The sequence below is a fragment of the Myodes glareolus genome, chromosome X (assembly GCF_982192425.1).
Source record: "Myodes glareolus chromosome X, mMyoGla1.1, whole genome shotgun sequence".
In the NCBI taxonomy this organism is placed as follows: domain Eukaryota; kingdom Metazoa; phylum Chordata; class Mammalia; order Rodentia; family Cricetidae; genus Myodes; species Myodes glareolus.
The window spans coordinates 1,732,121-1,755,645 of record NC_142053.1 but is presented as its reverse complement, the minus strand read 5'-3'; the positions used below and the strand labels follow the sequence as shown (position 1 = coordinate 1,755,645).

At 39.3% G+C, this 23,525-nt stretch overlaps 1 protein-coding gene across 1 annotated transcript; it reads right to left on the bottom strand.

Moving 5' to 3' along the window:
* Nucleotides 1–105: 105 nt before the first annotated feature.
* Nucleotides 106–22,445, bottom strand: Tex28 (testis expressed 28). Its single transcript, XM_048457714.2, has 7 exons — nucleotides 22,398–22,445; nucleotides 20,202–20,283; nucleotides 19,042–19,163; nucleotides 16,925–17,024; nucleotides 14,936–15,657; nucleotides 1,821–1,956; nucleotides 106–698 (listed from the first exon to the last, which is right to left on the bottom strand). Exons 4-7 carry the CDS (start codon nucleotides 16,934–16,936, stop codon nucleotides 342–344), a joined length of 1,227 nt encoding a protein of 408 aa, XP_048313671.1. The 5' UTR covers nucleotides 16,937–17,024; nucleotides 19,042–19,163; nucleotides 20,202–20,283; nucleotides 22,398–22,445; the 3' UTR covers nucleotides 106–341.
* Between the last annotated feature and the right edge of the window lie 1,080 nt (nucleotides 22,446–23,525).

The window sequence follows — 23,525 nt, the reverse complement described above, 5'->3', positions numbered from 1 at the left end:
ATCAAAGTTCCAGAGATGGCCATTACAGTTTGGGGTTATCTAAGCTACTGGGTGTTCAGGCACCAGACCTGGAGACAGTACAATGTAGATAAAGAGACCAGAACATATGGTTTCTTTTGTTTTAATCCAATCCCCATGTCTACAGATATTATGACAAAATCATAGAAAACTGGAAGGAGAAGGCAAGTTGGCATCTGCATGTATCACACTGGGCAGGTGGTTACAGAATTAAGAAAGTGAGAGTAACAAAGTAGCTCTCTAGGGAAGGCTTACTGAATGCCCTCAACATCTGGAAGGAGGGAAGTAATGAACAAATTCAGGTGGATGATACTCCTTGCCCATCAGTGTACAACTAATTGAGGCTTAGCATCCTTGAAGTCTGATCTCCACTTAAAGGGGATCCAGGCCTGCCAGTCCGTGATGGAGATGATATGCCGCTTCTGCCACACCAAGGTCCCAAGGCCAATTAACACTAATAGAGTGAACATGCGTAGGCGTGAGTTGAGCAGTGGCAAGGGACAAGAACACAAGGTAGAGACCAAGACCAAGAGGATAGTGGTCAGTGTGAGAAGCAGGCTTATGAATCTGAACAAAAAGTCCTTGGGACGGGTTCTGACACTGGCCATCATCTCCAGTTGGGTAGTTTGCTGTAGAGTTTCTAGTTTGGTTATTCTGCTCTTGAAAGTCTCCATTACATCCTGTAGGTAACAAACATATATACTCACCAGAAGTAAGAACAAAAATGTACTTATCTAATTTAGTAAATTCATTTGCTTAGAGGTGTTCAAAAAGTACTGCTGAGACACATCTTTTTCTGATTTATCTCTCTCTTTTTTCTTATTTATTTAAGACAAGATCTCACTGTGTAGCTCCAGCTGACCTGAAATTTGTTATGAAGACAAGGCTGTTCTCAAACTCAGAGATCTGCTTGCATCTTCCTCCCAAGTCCTGGGATTAAAGGCCTGTGCCATCCCACCCAATGAGTTGAATCTTTTAGGAAAGATAGAGAGAACTTCTAGGACATGCACAGCAAAGACAAACAGTTACTGTGGAGTGCTGGGCTAAGGGGTCCTGGTCCTTATCTACTGCTGAGACTGAGGGCTTAGGTGGGAAAGGGCCCGGAGTAGGAGTTATGAGTGTGGAAAGGACTGAGGGGCAGGAAGCTAGACCCAAAAAGGGGGTTCCCAGAAGCTTTCCCTCTACTAGCGTTGCAAATATCTCAGTATCCCTTGGGCTTGTCAGGCTTTACCCCTGCTCTGTAGGTCACTGACTCCAGGCTATGGTGAAGCATTAATCTAATTAATCTTAATCAATGAAAAACCAGGAGTCAGATATCAGGATAAAAACCCTGAAGATCAAAGAACCAGGAGCAACTGCCAGTTGTTTCCTTTCTCTCTTGTTGCTCAGTACAAAGAAGCCAAAATCCTGTCTCCATCTCCTCAGTGCTAGGATTAAAGGTGTGTGCCACCACTACCCAGTTTCTATAGTTAACTAGTGGCTAGCTCCACCCTCTGATCTTCTGGAAAGCTTGGTTTATCAGGACACAAACAAAATATCACACAACACTATGTCTTAGTAATTGCCCCTACAAGATTAGAAGCACAGTCCAAAGTCCACAAAGCAGCTTGGATGCATGGTGAGAAGTGGAGCTCATGTAGACATGCAAGGTAGACACAACTGGTTCTAACACAAAGGTGCAGGTTACTACTGCACTATCAGGGCAGGCACAGTTAGAAGATCTTCTCTTGCCTTGGCTTGGGAGCATACAAATAGATTACTCATGACCCCTTCCCCCAGCCCTTTCTCCCCGAGACCCTCACCCATATTTCCTTGGCTCTTTCATAGGACAAATAGGCCATTTTCTCTTCAGTGCATGCCAAACGCTGTTTAAGGTGGCAAATCTCATCCAGGTATCTCTGCAAGTGATCATTCACCTGTTCTTCCATCAGTGATTGTCTAGAAAGTAAGAGAGAAAAAAACATTCCCTCCATAGCTTACTCAGAGCTCATGCTGGCAGAGAGCACTCTGCAATTGGATTTACTACTCCCACCCGCACCACACCACCCACTAGAACTCAGACAAAGGTGACTGCCTCTTCTACCTCTGCCTGGGAACAATTATACTAATATATATTATTTACAATTACTCTCTAGTAACAGTTTTACCAATGTTCCATAGACTAGAAAATGTAGAAAAAAAATTTAAGCTATCTGTATATGCTGTCAAGTCCCCCAAACATTACCAGAAACAGTGTTGAGGATGCAGTAGTTACTCCATAAATGTATTTCTATTATAGAGCATGGAAAGTCACAAAAGATAACAGAGTAAAGTTCCATTTGTATGCAATGTCCATAAACATGAACAAATAAGTGGGTGCCAGGGACTAAGAATCAGGGTGACAAGGAGTGACTGCTAATAGGGTTTATTTTTTCAGAGATAATAAAAAAGTGAGGTTAGATAATGGATTAACTGTGAATATACTAAAACCCCACTAAAGCTGTATACATAGGTGGGAGAGACAGAATTTCACCCTGAAGTCTAGGTTAGCATTGAACTTGTGATCCTCCTGCCTCTGCCTCCTGAGTGCTGGGATTACAGGCATGTGTCACTAAACCAAGCTGAATTGTATACTTTAACTGAATGAAATAAAAAGGATGTGAATTATACCTCGATAAAGTTATTCAAATAAAGGCACACATTGGATTGTATTAATGGTTACACAACTCAATAAATTTAACAAAAATCACTGAAATGCAATTAAAATTGTGCATTTTATGACATGCAAATTATATCTCAACACAGATGTTCAAAAAATACAAGCAAAAATACTACCTGTTATATATACAAACATAAATAGGAAAGTATTATAGCATGCATGGAAGAGATTAGCACCCCATCTCACTACTGAGGGTAGTGAGGTCAGACAAAGGACCTGGAGAAAAAGGTACCAGGAGAAATGATTAGCATCCCATTGAGGGTAGTGAAGTCAGACAAACTGACCTGTTGACCTGGAGTAAGAGATACCAGGAGAGTGTCTCTGAATATCTCTCTCTCTCTCTCTCTCTCTCTCTCTCTCTGTGTGTGTGTGTGTGTGTGTGTGTGTGTGTGTGTGTGTGTGTATGTGTGTGTGTGTTACTGTAGATGAAACCTGGAGTCTTGCACAAACTAGGCAAGCACCTGACCATTGAACTACATCCTAGCTCATACAACTGAATCTTTTGAAGTTTTATTTCTTCTTTTTAAAAGGCTTTGAAGGAAACGTGTGGCAAGTGTTAAGATTTTATTTACAACAGAAAAACTTTTTTGAAGTTCCTCTTCTGGACCCCATGAAGAACAGGCCAGAAAACAGAAAACAGGCTACCAAAGAGGACTCTCTGATCCTTTCATTCCAGGCAGAGCAGAGGAAAGTCTGACCTGAGTTAGAATTGGTGACTCCTCAATGAAGCCCATAGGAAGGCAGGGCTGCCACCCTGTGAGGTCAGGAAGGGGAGTCGCACTCTCGCATGCTAGGCCCTGGATTCTATCTCTAGTACCACAAACAAGCAAAACAAAATTTTAAAAAACCTCACTCTGTCTAACACAATTTATTTCAGAAGTACAGTCTTGACCATTTCTGAGAACTGGCTATTAGCATGTTGAATTAAAACCCAGTGACTTTCACCCTAGAGCAAGTTGAAAACAGAAAGCTAGATACAGAAAGGGCCATGTAGAAGAGGCATGGTAGTGTCACCCTAAGCCAAGGTCGAAGTAAAGCCATAGGGAGTAAAAGAAAAGTCATGTAAGACAGGAGATGTCCCATGATAGTTGACTCACCTAGGAGTCCAGGTTAGAAAGTGCCTAAAAAGGTATAATAATAACAAACATCAAATATAACTGAATAGTGAAATCGGCAATGGACATAGTGTTGACAAGACTAGGAAGAACACCACTTAGGAGACTGAGGCAGGTGATTATATGGGAGAAGAGGAGTGGAGGCTGAAAACTGAAGACTGGGGGTGGAATGGTTGGATAGGGAGTCATAAGGGTGGATAGAATCCAATAAAGTATGTGGAATGGCAGTCACATGAAAAACACAGGATGCCTAATATCTCCAAGCCCATGTGGTGTCATACCTCTCTGATTCCAGTACTTGGGAGGCTAAGACAGTAAGATAAGTTAAAAGACAGCCTGGGTCACATGAGAACATATCTCTAAGGAGCCTAACAGGCTTGAAAAGCAGATACTGCTCTTGTTACCCAAGGTCAGAGAGAGTCTATTCAATCTGCTCTTCTAGAGGACCAAGGTTTGGTTCTCAGAATTCACATAGTAGCTCACAACTCTCTGTAACTCCAAATCCATGAGATCTGACACCTCCCTGAAGACTGCACCACATGATGCATGGGAATTCACACAGGCAAAACACCCATACACATAAAATAAAAAATAAAATCTAGCTCCCATCCTTCATTAATGAAGCTTCTTTTTGAAGTAGATTCAGATCATTACAAAAAGCCACAACTACTCAAAAAGCAGAGATCAACTGATGGTGGGTGCTTGTCCCCAACTAATACATTGCAACACTATCCTTACACTTAAGCCTCAGGGAACATGGTGGAAGAGATGGCAGAAAAATTTAAGAATCTGAGGACTAAAACAGGTGTTTCAAGATAGTCTCTCCTTTTAAAAAAAAAGAAAAGAAAACAATGGGTTGGAGAGGGGGTGCATCTAGGAAGAGATGGGAAAACAGTGAGGAATGAATATAATTAAGATACATAAATTCCTTAATAAATAAGAAAAATACACAAAAAATAAATCGGTAGATTTGGAGAAATGGTTCAGGATCATTTCACCGTAGGATAGAGTATCTCCGACACTTGGTTGGACAAGTCATTGAATTAATTTGTGCTTGGAAGGTTGAGAATATTGATAACAATGAGTAATATTAAGTAATTAAAAAGTTTGCTAAATTATCATAACTATGAAGTGGCAAGATAAAGATTTCAGTGGGTTAATGAAGACTAATGAACAGATAACACAGGAATGAAAAACTCTGGGAATTTAGGCAAGGGCAGTGACAAGATAACTCAGAGCTTGAAGATGCCAGGGATACGGAATATCAGGAAGGGCTGGCAAAGTTTCTGCTGTGGCTATGATGCAATTAGCTAACAGGAATGGAATAGAGGTCAAGTCTCCAAAGTGTCTAATGGGATTCTTGTCCCTTCAACCCCATTTGGCTCTAAATAATACCCCTGCCTGACTGTGCTACCTCTCCTTACCCCACAGAGGGGTTTCATGTCAACTGGTAGCAGATTAATCAATCCAACCTTCTCTGTTCTCTCTTCTCCCTCATTACTGTCTTAGATGTTTCAATCATCAGCTTGTGCCTACTGAGCTTTCTTTGAGAAATCCAGAATTTCATGAAGCAACATCTTGAGGCAGTGTGAGGAAGAATGAGCTACAGAACTTGGCTGACATATTCCCACTTGTAAAGGTCATAGAAAGTAGAAGAAATCAGCAAAAAAACAAGAAGAAGACCAAAGGATTCATAGAAAGAACAACATTTAAAAAGCAGAGCTGAAGGTGATTAAAATCATACACAGCATCATCACAGCAAAACTTTTGACCACCAAAACAGAGCAAGTTCCAGGATAGTCAGTTCTACACAGAGAAACCCTGTCTCAAAACATAATTCTGTAAACTCCAAAAAAGAGTCAGAGGAAAATAAAACGGATCATATTCAAAACATCACCATCTAAACAACAGCAACTGATAGACCAGTTTGACTCCATTTTAAGATTAGAAGCCATCTTATTACAAGGTCAAAATAAGTTCATTATTATTTTTTGTAAAACTTAAGTTTGACAGTGTCTTGACCCATTTTCTGGGATTTGACATGTTCCACACCCTCTACTCTAACCATACTCTGACCTTCATTCTGATAAAATAAGGTGTTCTGCCAAATAATATTGAGATGTTCTGACAAGTTCCACTGTAACCAAAAACCCCTGGAAACTTCCTAGCCTTGACATTTCTGAGCTATATAAGCCCCATATTTTTTTATTTTCAATGCTATTCTCTCAGTCCTTGCTTTAGGGAGATGCCCTGTCAGACAGAAAATTAAGGTTGTTTAATTTGACCAAAACTTTTTGTCAGTGGTCTTTACTCTCATTCAGTGGTATTAACAGATCCTTTTCAACATAAAGCCAGAATAGACTGTTTTCCAAATGCATAGTATTTCAAAGAAATAAATCCTAACCCAGAAATCTACGTCCAGCAAAGATACCCTTTAAAAATAAAATAGGGGTAAAATGACTCTGCAGGTAAAGACAAATGCTGCTATGTCTGACCACCTAAGGTGACATAGTAGGAGAGAACTGACTTCTGAAAGTTTCCCTGTGACTTCCACATGTGCCCATATACACATAGAAATAAATAAATGTAACAAAAACTATTAAAAGAAGAAAGAGAACTGAGCATGTGCATTCATCACTCTTTGTCTCCTGCCATGATTTCCCTGAAATGATGAATTTTACCCTCAAACTGTGAGCCAAAATAAGCTCTTTCTTCCTTGAGTTTGTCAGGACTTATTTTTTAATCACCACAACAGAAAAAGTAACTAGTAAACCAACCACTTGGCAGCACTCCAGGATGAGAAAGCCAGACAATTCATGGATAGTAATTGTGCATTATAAAGAGCTAAAGAAAATAGTGTTTCTCAACCACACTACTGTACTCTACACTCCTATTTTTAACAAACAATTAATTTAAGCAATAGGATGATATTGGTCAATCTGAGGATCCCCATAAAAGTGGATGGAGAAAACTGAGTCCATAGAGCTGTGTTCTGAAATCCTCACATGTACCCCCCAATTATTCACTATGTAACAGTAGTAAAGTTTAAAAAAAAACTCCAAATAAATCAAAGACCTTAATATAAGACCTGAAACTCAAAGAAGTAAATAAATTAAAAAAAAACACACATACAGGAGCTCAAGAAATGGTTCAGTGGTTAAGAGTACTTGCTGCTAATTTTTCATAGCCAGAACCTGGAAACAACCTAGATGCCCCTTGACCAAAGAATGGATGAGGAAAATGTGATACATTTACACATTGGAGTACTACACAGAGGAAAAAAAACAATAACATCTTGAAATTTGCATAAAAATGGATGGATCTAGAAAACATATTGAGTGAGGTAACCCAGACTCACATATGTACTCACTCATATGTGGTTTTTAGACATAAAATAAAGAAAAACCAGCTTGGAAACGAGTATTGCTATTTTAATCTTTGACTAAAGCTGTTCAGCTCTAGCAGAGAGGATGCTAAACCTGACCTAATCCAGGATTCTCTTCTGAGTGACTGGGGATCTCAAATTGCCTATCTGACAGGATTAGTATTTATAAAAAGATATAAAGAGCTCTTATAATTCAACAAGAAAAAGACAAAACTATACAGTCTGAAAATAAGCTAAAGACTTCAATAGGAATTTGATAAAGAAAAATGTACAAATAGCCATAAGCAGATAAAAAAGACTCGACATCACCAATAACTAGAGATTGAAATGTTAAGTTACACCTTCTGTTCTCATATACTTAGGGTAATGGCTCTAGAGGGCAATTTGTTCCCCATGTAATACTTGGAAATGTCTGGAGACATCTTTGCTTGTCATAAACTGAGGAGAACTGGCAGGCTAAAAATGGTTCCCTAAAAGATAGCCATGTCTTAATCCCCAAAAGAGTCCTTCTAAAAATGATATAGTTAAAGATACTGAGATATGGAAATTATGCGGGTGGACCCTAAATGTGATCATGAGTATTCTTTTCTTTGTGTGTAGCACTGGGGAAGGAGTCCAAGCATTATGTGTGATGTGCAAGTGCTCTACCATAAAGCTAAACCACTAGTTCACATGCAGTCTTGGGAAGATAGAGATTAAACACACATAGAGAAGGGCTTGTGAAGACAAAGAGATGAGAACTTTGAAGGGCTATGCATAGTGGTATTCTCCTCTATTCCCAAAACTTGGCAGACAGAGGCAGGAGGACCAGAAGTTTCAGGGTCATTCTCAGCTACATAGCAAGTTTAAGGCCAGTGTGAGAGATGTGAAACCGTGTCTCAAAAAGTCAAAACAAGGAAGACAGAAAATGAAAAGAAAGGAGAGGAGGGGAGAGAGATAGAGAGGAGAAACAGAGAAATGAAGAGTGATTCCAGCCTTAGAGATGTGACCACAAATTATGATATGTAGCACCACCAGGAAGCAGAGAAGACAGTGCAACCTTGTCTAGTAAAACTAATTTTAGATGTCTAGCCTATAAAACTGTGAGAGAATAAATTCAGATTATTTAAAGCACCAAGTTGGAGTATTATGTTATGGCAACAAAGGGAAGACAAGGTAGGATGGTGCTATTGGCATCTGGTATGTAGAAGCCATGTGTAGTACCAATCATCTTACAGCGCCAGAGAGGGCACAGAGGGTCAGGGGCTGGCTCCCTGCTACTTCCAGCCAGTACTCCTCACATATGAGTAATCAACTTCCTCTGCTTTCTGCTAAATTTTCACTTCATCTTCTCTTTAGGTATTCCCTGACACAAGAACCCTAACATTTCCTAGAGAATGATTATTTTTAGCTTATTGCCACTCTTGGTTTTGTTTCATTTTGGGTCTTGCTATGTCAACCCAGGTGGCCTCAAAGTCATAGTGATTATCTTGCCTGTGCCTGAGTTCTAGGATTACAGGTGTGAACAACCACACTTGGCTTAGGGCCACACTTAACAGATACCTTAAGACCAAGTTAGAAGGGGAAAAACAACTACAATGATAAACATTCTGTAGCTGCAGCTGCCTGTGGTATAATTTCAGCACTTAAAAGGTAGAGGTGGAAGATCAGGAACTCAAGATCATCTTCAGCTACAAGTTTGGGGTCAGTCTTAAATACAGAAAATCCTTTCAGAAAAAAAATTTACAATAGCTCCTTTTGAGTACAGATTTACTCAAAACTTAACTTTGTTAAATGTTACAGAACTTTCAGTTTAAAAAATCTTAGTGGGGCTGACTGGAGAGCTGGCTCACTGGTTAAGAGTACTAACGGCTCTTCCAGAGGATCCATGTCCAGATAGCCAGCACCTACATGGTGGTTAACAACCTAGTTCCAGGGGATCTAATGCCATTTTCTGGCCTCCATGTCCACTGCATATATATGGTGCACAGACATAAATGCAGACAAAACATCTATACACATAAATTTTTTAAAAAAAGAAAAAGAAAGACAGTGTAGCATATAGCATAAGTCTTCAAGAAAGCCAATGAGCAACATTCTGGTGTGGGAAAATGGTCTGTATTCTGTCAATTATATTTTAAGTAAATGCTGATTGGCCAGTAGCCAGGCAGGAAGTATAGGCGGGACAACCAGACAGGAAGTAGAGGAAGTCAATGAAAACAGGAGAATTCTGGGAGGAAGGAAGCCCACTCCACCACAGTTGTGACCCCACCACAGAAGAAGCAAGATGTGACTGCCTCGCTGAATAAGGTACGATGCCACATGGCTAGCATAGACAAGAATAATGGGTTAATATAAGTTAAAAGAGTTAATAAGAAGTCTGAGTTACTAGGTCAATCAGTTTATAACTAATGTAGACCTCTGTGTGATTTCTTTGTGACTTAACGACTGCAGGAACCGGGCAGGACAGAAACCACAGACAACAGAATTCTTTTATGATTTCTGCTCTAAGCTCCTGTTTGTGTTTCTACCCTCACTTTCCTCAATGACAGATTGTGTCTAACCTGGGAATGTAAACCACATGAATTCTTTCTTCCTCTAGGGTAGTTTTGGTTAGAGTGGTTTTTTCATAGCAACAGAAAATAAATTAGAACACAGGGTCTGTCACTGAATCTAGAACTCACTAATTTTGTAACACTACCTGGTCACCAAGCCCTAGTGATTCTTCTGTCTCTGTTCCCCCAATACTGGGGTTATAGGAGTGCACCACCATGCCCAGATTTTTATCTGGTTGCTGAGGATCTGAACTCAGGCCTTCATACTTCAACAGCAAGTATTTTACCCACTGAGCCATCTTCCTGGCCCATAAAATAAACAATGTCATCATTTATATGGAAGCATGAAAGACCCCACATAGCCATAGCCAAAGCAATCTTGATAATAAAAAAAAGAATAATATTGAAGGTATCACCGCACCTGATTATAAAAAATGCATACATAGCTATAGTAAGAAAAACAAGATGGTACGATACAGAAACAGATATCAATGGAATAGGATAAAAGACTCAGATATAAACCCATGCAGTTATAGACATTTGATTTTGACAAAAAAATGCAAAAAAAAATCTTATGTTAGAAAGAGAGCCTCTTCAACAAATGGTGCTGTGAAAATTAGAATAATGAGACTAGGTTCCTATCTCTCACCCAGTTTTTAAAAAGTCAATCTCAAATAGATCAAAAAACATAATGTAAGACTTGAAACTACAAAAGGAAAGGGTAAAGAAAATGCTTTAAGATACAGACATAGTCGAGGTCTTTATGAATAAGACCATAATTCTGGAAAAAATAAATAATGTAAACAACTGACAAATAGGACTTCTTAAAATTAAAAGACTTTTTATACAGCAAAAGAAAGAGTAATTGAGTGAAGAGATAGCCTGTAGAATGGGAGATCTTTGTTAGATATACATCTGACAGATGATTAGTATCTGTAATAAATAATGATTTTCTTTTGTTTTTTTTTTTGAGTCAGGGTTTCTTTGAGTAGCCCTCCCTGGCTATCCTGGCACTAGCTCTTTAGACCAGACTGGCCTCTAACTCACAGAAATCTGTCTGTCTCTGTCTCTCAAGTGCTAGAATTAAAGGTTTGCACTACCACCACCCAGCCTACAATGAATTAAAAAAAAAAAAACTTAAAAGAAATCAAACAATTCAATTGGTGTTGATGAGACCGCTTGATAAACAAGCACTTCCCTGTTGGAGCTCTGGGACCTACATGGTGGAAGGAAGAGAACAAACTCTTGCAAATTGTCTTCTGACCTCTGCTGTGGAACAATCTTTTCTACACTATGAATATTTATTATTCTCATTGGTTTAAAAAAAAGCTGACAGGATCCTCCTGCAGCCTCAGTGAAACTCTGACACAGCTTGTTCCAATACTGCAGGGACTTAAGAGGTGAGTGAACAGCCACAGGACAGGACGCCCCACTCTCTAGGACCCCCAGAGTGGGACAAAACCCCGGGCCCCTCCCCCAACTCCCTTGGCTTTTCTAGCCAGTCAGCAGGGAGTTTCCTGCAGCTAGTCTCCCCCAAAACCCAAACCCATTCACTGGACCCCCCCCCAAGCGACTAGCCACATCCCGCCTAAGAGCTGAGAGCTTGTTATAACACTGAGGAGACCAAGAGCTATAACACTGAGGGGATTAAGAGAGCACCAAAAGAGCAAACCAGGAGAGAAGACCAAGAGAGCAGGCATATAGAGACCTCAAACAGACACTGACAATACAGAGCAGACCAAGAAAAACTCCCAAACACTCAGACAACCACTGCAAGGATTGGACCAAGACACAAAGATACTGCTGGCCTCATTTGAAGGGTAGGGCGTCAATGCAAGAGGGAGAAGAACTCCAGCTCAAAGGTACAGAAAATATATTCAACATAATCATAGAAGAAAATTTTCTCAACCTAAAGAAGGATATACCTATGAAGGTACAAGAAGCTTACAGAACACCAAATAGACTGAATAAAAAAATCCCCTTACCAAATAATAATCAAAACACAAAACATACAGAATAAAGAAAGAATATTAAGAGCTGCAAAGGAAAATGGTCAAGTAACATATAAAGGTAAACCTATCAGAATTACACCTGACTTCTCAATGGAAACCATGAAAGTCAGAAGGTCCTGGATAGATGTGCTGCAGACTCTAAGAGACCATGAATGTAAGCCCAGACTACTATACCCAGCAAAGCTTTCATTCACCATGAATGGAGAAAACAAGATATTACATGACAAAAACAGATTTAAACAATACGTATCCACAAACCCAGCCATACAGAAAGTACTAGAAGGAAAACCCCAACCTAAGGAATCTAACTGCACCCACAAAAACACAGGCATCTGGTAACACCCACCAGCAAAACCCAAGGAAGGGAAACACACAAATACTACTACTGAAAAACTACTAGTCATTAATATTGCTTAATATCAGCTTTAGAAAAATTCCCAGGAATCCACAAGGATGACTCCACCTAAGACCCTAAGCAATAGAGGAGAGGGTGCCTGAACTGGCCTTGCCCTATAGTCAGACTGATTATCTTAAATATCACCATAGAACCTTCATCCAGCAACTGATGGAAACAGAGGCAGAGACCCACATTGGAGCACTGAACTGAGCTCCCAAAGTCCAGTTGAAGAGTGGAAGGAATGAGAATATGAGTAAAGAGGTCAAGACCACAATGGGTTCACCCACTGAAATAGTTTACCTGAGCTAATAGTAGGTGACCAACTCTAGCCGGACTGGGAAGGAAAAAGCATAGGGCCAAACTTCTGAATGTTGCATGGCTGGCCAGAGTGAGAGGCCACTGGCAATGGCACCAGGATTTATCCCTACTGCTTGTACTGGCTTTTGGGGATCCTATTCTCTTTGAATGGATACCTTGCTCAGCCTGGATATAGTAGAAGGGACCTTCCACAAAGCAATGTGCCTTACCTTCTCTTAGGATTCGATGGGGGTGGGGTGGGAGGGCTGTGTAGGGAATGGGAGGAGGGGAGAAAGTGGGAACTTGAGTTGGTATTTTTTTAATCTAATAAATTAAAAAAAAACGCTGACAGGCCAGTAGCTTGGCAGGAAGTTAGGTTGAAAAGTCAAACTGAGAATTCTGGGAAGAGAAAGTGCAGAGTCAGAGAGTCAGCAATTGCAGAGAAGCAAGATGAGAATGTTGTACTGAGAAAAGGTACTAAGCCACAAGTCTAAGCAGAGATAAGAATTATGGGTTAATTTAAGTGTAAGAGTGATGTGGAATACTTCTTTTGTACACTGTGAAGATTTGTTACTGTTATTGGCTTATAAAGAAGCTGACTGGCCAATAGATGAACAGGATAAAGTTAGGCGGGAGAGCCAAATTGAGAATGCTAGGAAGGAGAAGAGCAGAATCTGGAGTCACCAGGCAGATGTAAAGGGAGCAGATGAATGTGTCATGTTAATAATATACCAAAACATGGCAGATTGTAAATAAGGAATACTGGTTAAATTAAAATGTAAGAGCTAGTTAGTAATAAGCCTGAGCTATTGGCCGAGCATTTATAATTTATATTAAGCCTCTTAGTCAATTATTTGGGAACAGATGGGTGGGACAAGGAACGTCTGTTTACAGACCTCTACTTATGTGCTGTACACACATGCACACACCCACACACCCACACAATGCATAAATTAAAACATTAAAAATAACTTAATAAATTGGTTAATGAACAGATGGTTCTCAAAAGATAAAACATAAATAGCCAAGAAACATATAAAAGATATTCCACCTCAAAGCAAATCAGAAGTACACTGAGAGCCCTGAATGACTGTCAGAAGAACAAAACAAATAACAAATTCTGGTGAGGATGTGGACAAAAAGGACTCTTTTTATATTGCTGGTTGGAATATAAACTAGTTCCAGTTACTATGGAGATCATCAGTAAGAAGGTTTTCAAAAAAAAACCTAAAAACAGAGCTGTTTGTTAGTGCACACCTTTAATCCCAGCACTTGGGAGGCAGAGGCAGACAGATCTCTGAGTTTGAGGCCAGCCTGGTCTCCAGAGTGAGTTGTAGGACAGCCAGGACTACACAGAGAAACACCGTCTCAAAAAAATGGAAGAAAATAAAAACAAAAAATAAAGAGCTAAAAATGCATAAAATCACATATGTATATGTAAAATTAAAGTAGAAATATGTGTCTATGAATAGACACAATAAAAATAATAATAGTAATGAAACCTGTATTTCTCAGTGACTAGCTTACTTAATGATAGGTTTCTTTATGACACTAATTTTCACTTACAGATTCTTAAAATATATGAATGCTCCTAGGAGTCCTTGGGAAAATTCAGGACAATGGTTCCATTCGCATTTTCCTCCTAATATGCACAGGCACTAAAATGACAGCAGAGTCCTTATTTTCATGAATATGCTGGGACTCTTGGATTATTGACGCAACCTCTCCCTCTCTTGCTAGGATGTTAAGTGTATTTGAATTAATTTGTCATTGACTATGATAAATGTTTTGACAGTGACATCAGAGGGGTCAAGGTACCCAAGGCTGGTTGGGAACCAGAGAAGGAGTACAACGGGAGTGGAATGGAACCATTGAGAGTCTACATTTATGTTTTGTTGTTTGTTGTTGTTTTGAGACAGGGTCTCACTATGTATCAAAGACTGGCCTTGAAAGCACTAGATAGCAAATACATAACTTGCATCTATTTTAAAATGTTGGATCCCTTTTTTGTCAGAGGTAAAAATAAATTCAAGCCACACCATACTGAAGAGAAAGCACCCACAAAAGGTAGTCACTTTCAAACTGAATATCCAATATATCCAGTGTTTGAGACTATACTCCAGTTTAGATTTGAGTCCCAACAAACTTTCCTAGCAAATGGGACCTAGAGGACATTTCCTCTCTAATACTAGCAGTCTGCCAGGCTCCCACTGCACATGGATGCCTCTATTGTTCCACTGCACCAAGCAAACTGCATAGCAGGCACCCTAGCTACAGCCTATTTAACCAGCAAGGGGCAAAGGTTGGTGTAGGGCAGTAGGCAAAGAACCACTCATTCAACTGTAGGTAACAGCCACCGAAGAGAAGCACAGATCTGCTTTTCTCACCTGCTCCTTCTTAACCCTTCATAGGTGGATCTCAAATTATCTCAACTGCTTCGTGTCTTGGGAGTCAAGGTGTAAGAAGGGGCTTTCCTCACCTGGTTTTCTTTTCCTGGAGGGACTCCAGTATCTCCCTAACATCAGTCACATGACTTTCCTTGAAGCTTTGATGGGAGACCTGAAGGCCAGCATGGACCTTCCTCACTTCTGTCAGTTCTTCTTTCATCTTCTGCAACAGTAGCTTTCGTTGCTGAGCCACATATGTTTTGTCTGAGAATTTCCTCTGTTGCATGCCTGACAAGTGACTCTCCAGAGTGTAGGGCCTAGCTATATTGTTTGGCAGGTTATCTTTCCCACCTGTCTTGGACAACTTGGAATATGAGACCTTCTCACCAGGCTGCTTATGATTGTCCACAGCACTTTCCACTTTCAGCACTGAGCTTGTAGGGCTGCAGCCCTCTTCCAGTTCCTTTAGCTGCAGGTGGCACTGATAGAGCTTCCGTTCTATGTGAGCAATGGTGGCAGAGGTGCGCTGGTTCACCCTCTCAAAGGCCTGCCGGATATGTGGGGCCTGGTGTCGGTCAGCTTTGGATACCAGCTTGAGGTAGCTCATGGTATTCTCATCCCTACTGGCCTTCTCCACTCTCAGCTGCTCTGAGAGGTAGAAGATTCGATGCTTGACACCTTCCCTCACATTACGGGCAAGCTCGCCATCTGAGAAGCTGGTGTGACTGCTAGGGCAATCCTCACGGGAGGACAGGGACCTGTAGGAGGGCATGTTTGGAGGGAGGGTTGCACTTGAGCTCTTGTTGCTTTCCACCTGCATTGGGAAACAATAAAACATGCAACAGGTCCTCTGTGCAAATCTTCTTCAAATAGAAGATTTGAAAATGTATGAGGTCACTTCAGAAAAAATGCATGTGTGCATAGACAGTGATGTGTACAAGGCTTGTGTATTCAAGATGAACCAAACACAGACTGTGTGGAGATGGAGTTCATTTCTTAGGCCCTGAACTTCTGCCTTTTCAACACTTAACTCCTTGCCCATAACTTACTACAAACTCAAATGGGTAAAATTTGTCCTCTACATCTGCCTCACCTGGCCTTGAACCTATCCTCCTATTATCTCTTCCAAGAATTATGAGTTACGTCTCTCACTTATTAGGGGCTGTTCTTATAAAGTAGCAGTAAACTTCTTCCCATTAATCCATATGGCTTTCTGTATTGCTACTTCTGGGGAAATGGTAGTTAGAAAAAATTCTATGCTAGCATGTTTATCCACTCTTGAAATCATTTGTCCCACACATTATTCTCTGAGCATTAATGAGACAAAATAGTCAGGGAGTCAAATGAGGGCAATACACTACTATACAACAAGGGAAATAAACTGCATCCTCGAGAAATAGGAAGGAATCTTACAAGCATAATGTTGAACAGAAAACTTCACATTGTGCTTTGTTCTATTTGGATAAATTTCAATAACATGCAAAATGCAGTGAGGTTGTATAGGGATGTCTCCATAGATGACAAACTATAAAGGAAAAACCTAGTCGTGAGAAGTATAAGCATCAGGAGGAAGAATTCCCTGAAGGGGGTTGTGACTGTAAGGCAGATGGAGACTGTGGTGCTTGATAGCAGTTACTTATCATTATTTCTTAAGATACATGTTTATGTTTTCTGCACCTTTGTGTGCATATTCCAGATTCTGCAATTTAAAAAAATGTTTTAAGTGTTCAATAGACAGATTTAATAGCAGATTTTATATGATTAGATAAAGTTGCTAAATAGTAAAACAGAGCTGAAAAAAAGTATCTGGAATCTAGCACAGAGGTATAAAGAAATAGAAACTTTTTGAAGTAGAAACAGAAGACAGGATGAGGAGGCCTAATAAAAATCTTCTCACTGTACCAGAGTGAGAAGATAGAATGAATATTACAAGGTAATCCATAAGAACTTTCTAGAACTAATAAAAGTGACAAATAAACACATTAAGACGCATAGTAAATTCCAAGAAGAACAAAACAAACTCTGAAATAGATCTGTATCAAGAGACAAGATATTAAGTTAGAGAGGTAAAAACATATTACCTTTAAAACCATGACTTTTAGCCTGCAATCTGACTTCTTAATAGCATCAGTAAAATCAAGAATATGACTGAATAATGTCTTCAGTACCGTAAGAGATATGCTGTTGGAGAAAAATAAATCAAGTCAGAGTCAAAGAATTGGAAATCAGAATGTCTTCAGCACAACCAGTAGCCAATGAAGAAATGCCTTCGAAGCTTGAAAGGTAAATGATTTCCAGCCTAGAATTTATTTTATTAACAAAGACATTCTCTGAGTTAAGAACGCTTCTTTTCCCTTTTCCTTCCTTTTCTTTCTTCCCATTTCTTTTGCCTTCTTTTCTGTTGTCTCTCCTACCTCTACTTTTCCTTCCCACCCTTTCCCATTCTAGGTATTAAACCCAGGGCCTCAAATGAGGTAAAACTTGTTGCTTACATTCCCAATCCTAACTGTGAATGTACAGTGAAACATTTTTAGACATGACAGAACCCAAGTAGTTTACTTCCTCTACAGTCTTTCTCCAGATTTTTTATGACACATATAGTGAACCACCACAATGAACAAAGGATTTAGGAAACAGGGTATTGGATGAAGGGATGGAGAGGGGAAGGAGAAAGTAAAAAGCAAACATCAATTTTTATTTCCCAGATGACAAAAGGAGAGCCTGTGTTCATAATTGGGCAACAAGCCTGGAAGGCAAATTAAAAGCTCCTTTGGGGCTGGGGAGGTGGATCAGTGGATAAATTGATGGCCTGAGTTTGGATCCCCAACATCTGTAACCCCAGTGCCAAGGGTAAAAACAGAATAGCAGTGGCTCATTGGTCAGCCAACCTTGCCTAATTGGTGAGCTTCAGGTTCAGTGAAAGAACTTGTCTCAAAAAGAAAGGAAGGATAGACCTGGAGGAAGTGGGGAGGAACGTGGACTTCCCACAGGGCAGAAAACCCTGACTGTTCTTAGGACTGGAGAGGGAGGAGGAGAGGGAGTCGGGGGAGCGGGAGGGTATTGGGAGGAGGGGAGGAAGTGAAAATTTTTAAAAATAAATAAATAAATAAATAAAAGAATATGTACATATTATATATACATCATTAGGTGTGTTTCTATATTATTTTCATTAACATTAAACACTGCCTTTAAGTTCTAAAAAAAAAGAAAGGAAGGAAGGAAGGAAGGAAGGAAGGAAGGAAGGAAGGAATTAAGAAGAAGTCAGAGGGTCTAGAGATGTCTCAATGTTTAAAAGCATTTGTTCTTTCAGAAGATCAGGGTTCAGTTCCTAGCACCCACATGGTAGTTTACAAATATCCATAACTCCAGTTCCGGGAGACCTGATGCCTTCTTCAACCTTCTGTTGGTACCAGGCATGCATATGGTGCACATACATACAGGCAGGCAAAATATGCATATACATAAGGTAATTATTAAATAAAAGTTATAAAAAAATATAGGTGAGAGATAGAGGAAGACATCCTGACATCTACTCCTAGCCTGCACACATACATACAAAGTCCCTTCAGAGAACTACTGGGAATCAAGTGAGTAGAATGTCATAAATTTTTTAATACATAAGTAGAAGATTTTTGTGTATACAGTTGGTGGAAGTACTGAACTCGATACAGGTAATAGAGGACAAGCAGAAGGGGGTACAAATATCGACTCCAAGGAAAAGAAAAAGTTAGACAAGGAAAGAAAATAAATCACATGCTGAAGAGATGCTCAGAGGTAAAAAGCACTGGCTGCTCTTCTAAAGGTCCTGAGTTCAACTACCACCAACCACATGGTGGGTCATCTATAATGAAATCTGATACCCTCTTCCAGAGTGCAGGCATACTATCAGGCAGAACACTATAAATAAATAAATACTTGAAAAAAAGTCGGCAGTGGTGGCACATGCCTTTAATCTCAACACTCAGGAGGCAGAAGCACAGGTCAGTCTGGTCTACAGAGTGAGTTCCAGGACAGCCAGAGCTACACAGAGAAACCCTGTCTTGAGAAAACAAAAAGGGGAAAAAGAGAGAGAGAAAGAGAGAGAGAGAGAGAGAGAGAGAGAGAGAGAGAGAGAGAGAATCACAGTAATTATTCATTTATAACTAGTATCCCCTTGGATTTGAGGATTTGGCCATGTAAATCCCAAGAAATGATGCACCTGAAATCATCACTGTGTACTGTGCAGGAAGGAAGGCCAAAGATGAAGTGTGCATTGGATAGAGAGAAGGCAGGTGAAAGAGCTACATCGTCATCTTTTCTTTAAGAAGTCAACATCAGTTCCTAAAATACAAAAAGACAATTAAGCAGGATTATATAATCAAATTGTTTAGGTAACTGGAGGCAAGTGACAGGTAAAACAGCAAAAATGTTGAAAATTGTTTGATTCTAGAGAGTAGAGGTGTAGTTGGAGCCTTGATGTTGCTAATTTTTAATGTTAAATGATATCATCTTTTAATTTAAAAATTAAGTTGCTAAGTTTTGGTTAATAAGCTTAGTATAAATATTTACCTCTAGCACCAAGAATTGACAAAATCTACCCTATAGGTCCATTACTTGGTTTTGAACAGCATGCAAACATTTATACCCTTTTTTTTCTTTTGAGATAGGTTCTTTCTACGTAGTCATGGAACTTTCTATGTAGAACAGGCTAGCCTTGAATTTACAGATATGTGCCTGCCTCTGCCTTCTGCATGGTTCATATTTATACCTTTTAAATATTTGAAAAAATGGGACCATTCAGAACATATAAAAATTACAAGGGATTGAAACCTCAGTATTCAACAGGATAGTGGTGGCACATACCTTTAAGCCTGGCACTCAGGAGACAGAGAAGGCAAATCTGAGTTCGAGGCCAGCCTGGTCTACAGAGCTAGTTCCAGGATGGCCAGGGATACATTTTTAAAAAGGAAAGTCAAGAAAGAAACATCGATATTCATAAAAAATTATTTTCCCAGAGCCATTTTATCAACTTCCCCACCACCTAAGGCTCCTAAGTTTTCTATAAATGCTATCTGGACATTTATAGAAAACTTTGGTGACCTATGCTTAAACTATGTTCATGTATACCTTTGGCAAATGAACAAACTGAATAATTTCTCAAGGAGCAAGTTGTAAATATGAAGAATAAAAATTTGCTCATAAACTTTTCTAGAGGGAATTTTACAGACACAATATAAGACTCAAAATTGAAATACGTTAGTGTAAAAAATTAAAAGTAAGGGACTGGAGAGATGGTTCAGTGGGTAACTATAAAAACATGAGAACCTAATTTCAGATCATGGTACCTATGTAAAAAACTGGGAATGGCCATACTTGTACCTGTAACCCCTGTGCTGTGGAAGAGTGGAAACAGGAAGGTTGCTTGGGCTTACTGGTCACCAGTCTAAGTTCAGTGAAAGACCTGGTATCGAACAATAAGGTGAAGAGTGATAGAACAGAAAATTAGATAGCCTCCTCTAGCCTTTACACTACTGTATGCACACATATATGTATATATACAACACATATGTATATATACCACACATGCTACACCACGCACACACAAACTTAAAAGTAATCACTAACTACTAGAACAGAAACAGAATATATAACATCCAAACAATCAAGAAGGAAAAAAAATGAAACTTGCTTGGTCCAGAAAATAGAAAGGAACCAATCATGGGGTATACACAGTATAGTCCCAGCCCCTCAGTAGTCTAAGCCCAGAAGTTTAGGGGCACATATCAAGACCTTGTCTCAAAAAAGCAAACAAAACAGGGGCCAGCAAGATGGTTTAGTGGGTAAAAAGTACTTGCTGTACAACCTGACGATCTGAGTTCAATCCCCAGAACCCACATAAAGGTGGAAAAAAGAACTGATTCCATATACTTGCTCTCTGACCTTCGTACATACTGCCACACACACACAGTAATAATAAATTTACATTTAAAAAACAGTCTAGTGAGATGGCTCCTAGGGTAACAATGGTTGCCACCAAGCTGATAGCCTGAGTTCCATTCATGGAACCTATATGGTGAAAGAAGAAAACTGATTCCCACTAAGTTATCCTTTGGCCTCCACTTTGTGTATGATATGCAAACACTCGCATGACCCCCCCACCCCCACACACACAAATGAGTAACTAAAAGAAAGTGCTGGGAATGTTGCTCAGAGGGCCCATCTAGCAAACTAAAGGCCCTGGGTTAGATTCCAGAATTGCTTAAAATGAGGTGATAAAGGCACATAGGCCTTTAATCCCAGCACCTCCAAAAAAGAGAAAAACTGGAGGAGCAAACTTCAAGCTCAACCTTGGCCTCAGTCAGCTTGAGTCCCACCTCTACCACATTAGACCCTGTCTCAAATCAACAAAAGTAAAGTTCAACCTAAATGTAAACAAACAAAATAACAAAACACAAAGAAAATAAAATAAAAAGGAAAAGGAATTAAAACTTTGTTTGTTCTGGCCTGCTTCCTCTCCCTTGAAAGTATACTGTCTCTTAAAAAATTGTCCCTGCTTCTATAATTTAAAAAGCAAAGAAAGAAGGCTGGAGAGATGGCTCAGCAGTTAAGAGCACTGGTTGTACTTTCAGCTGACCTGGGTTCAATTCCCAGCAACCACATGGCAGCTCACAACTGTCTGTAATTCCAGGGGATCTAACATCCTCATACATGCAAGCAAAACACCAATGCATATGAAATAAAAAATAATTAGGAAGCAAAGTAAAAGCAAAAAAATTCAGGGTAAAGATTGGCAGAAATGCCTTAGTGGGTAAAAGTTCTTGCTTCAAAGCCTGACAACCTAACTTGGATCCTCAGAACTTATAGCAGAAAGAACCAACTACTGAAAGTTGTCCTCTCACACCCACACATGCACCATGTGTGTGTATGTGTGTGTGTGTGTGTGTGTATCTATATATTCCTGCATTTGTATTCAAGTGCAAGCAAGTGCACATGCACCCCACACACATACACCATACTACTACTACTACTAATAATAATAATAATAATAATAATAATAATAAAGTGTAAACCAAGCAGTGGTGGCACACACCATTAGTCCCAGCACTCCAGGCAGATCTCTGTGAGTTTGAGGCTAGCCTGGTCTACAGAGGAGTTCCAGTAGAGCCAGGATTGTTGCACAGAAAAACCTTGCCTCTAAAAACAAAATAGTAGTAGAAGTAGTAGTAGTAATATCACTGTAAATAAAAATATAAAAAAGAAAGCATAGCCTAGTGGCACCTGTAACCCCAGCACTTGGGAAACTGAGAAATGAGAACCTCCAGTCTCAGGTCAGCCTAGGCTACTGAAACCAGGTGTTTAAAAAAATCCACAAGAGAAGCCATAAATATGACTCAGTGGGTGAAGGTGCCTGCCATGAAAGCCTACAGACCTGAGTTCAAACCCCTAAACTCACAAAAAAGTAGAAGACAACTAACTCCATAAAGTTGTCTCCTGACCTACATACACATACATGCATATACATACTAAATGGATTTTTTTAAGAGCTGGAATGTATCTTAGTAATAGAAGACTTACCTGGGATTTATGGGGCCTAATGTTTGATCTCCATCACCACCAAAAAAAAAAAAAACATAAAATAGGATGTTAATAAACTGTAAGTATAAACAGCTATATATCATGATTTTGGGGAGATTACTTAATATTATAAATATCCCAGCCATTTACAAATTTCTACATTTCATGAAATGACAATTAAAAATCAAACGGTATCACGTATAGTGTATACCATGTATAGATTGCAGGCACATACCTGCAATCCCATCACTTGGGAGGCAGCAGAAAGAATTCAAGGTCAGCCTGGATCACACAGTGAGACCCTATCTCAAAGAAAGAAAGAAAGAAAGAAAGAAAGAAAGAAAGAAAGAAAGAAAGAAAGAAAGCAAGCCAACCAAATAAACAAAAACATCAAATGAGAATATCTTGAGAGTTAAATTAACTGACTTCAAAGTTTAGAAGAGAAAATGCAAAGTAGCTAAGAAAATTGGGAAAAATACTGAATTAGGGTCTTAGGCTACTCAAAAAAGAGAGTGCTACTTTACTTTAAGTACAAGAATATAATACAAAAAGAATAAAGAACTAAACATAAGAAACACAACCACTAGGGTATTAAAAATATCTTTAAAGAGGTGGGTGGAGGGATGCTTAGCAGTTAAAAGCATTTGTTGCTCTTCCAAAGGACCTGGGTTCAGTTCCCAACACCCACATGGTAACTCTTACAACCATCTGTAACTCCAGTTCCAGGGTATCTGATCCCTTATTCTGATCTCCTTGGGCACTAGGCATGCATGTGGAGCACACACATATATGCAGGCAAAACCCTCATACACATAAAATAAATTAATTAAATGGATAATTTAAAAATAAAAATATATAATAAATGCCATGGAAAAGATTTACATATTTTATTACCTTAAAAACTCTTAATAACCTGCTGTATGGAAGGAAGAAAAAAGATAAAATTTAGGTTTTTTTCACTTTTAAAAAAAAAACTATCTACCTTACCATTAAAGACTAAAAACAGGTATAGATTGAGTGACAAAGACTAAATATATGTAGTAAAGGATTAATTAACATCATATTTAAGGAAATCATACAAATTAGTAATCTTAGAACAATAAAACATCAAAAGATAGTGCCACGTAC

Bases quoted from the DNA above. Each gene is read 5' to 3' on its own strand.
- Tex28 (XM_048457714.2), bottom strand. The intron at 1,957-14,935 runs GTGAGGAAAGCC...CTTACTTTCTAG, and splicing joins CTCCAGGAAAAGAAAACCAG to ACAATCACTGATGGAAGAAC. The intron at 699-1,820 runs GTGAGGGTCTCG...TGTTACCTACAG, and splicing joins AAAGAGCCAAGGAAATATGG to GATGTAATGGAGACTTTCAA.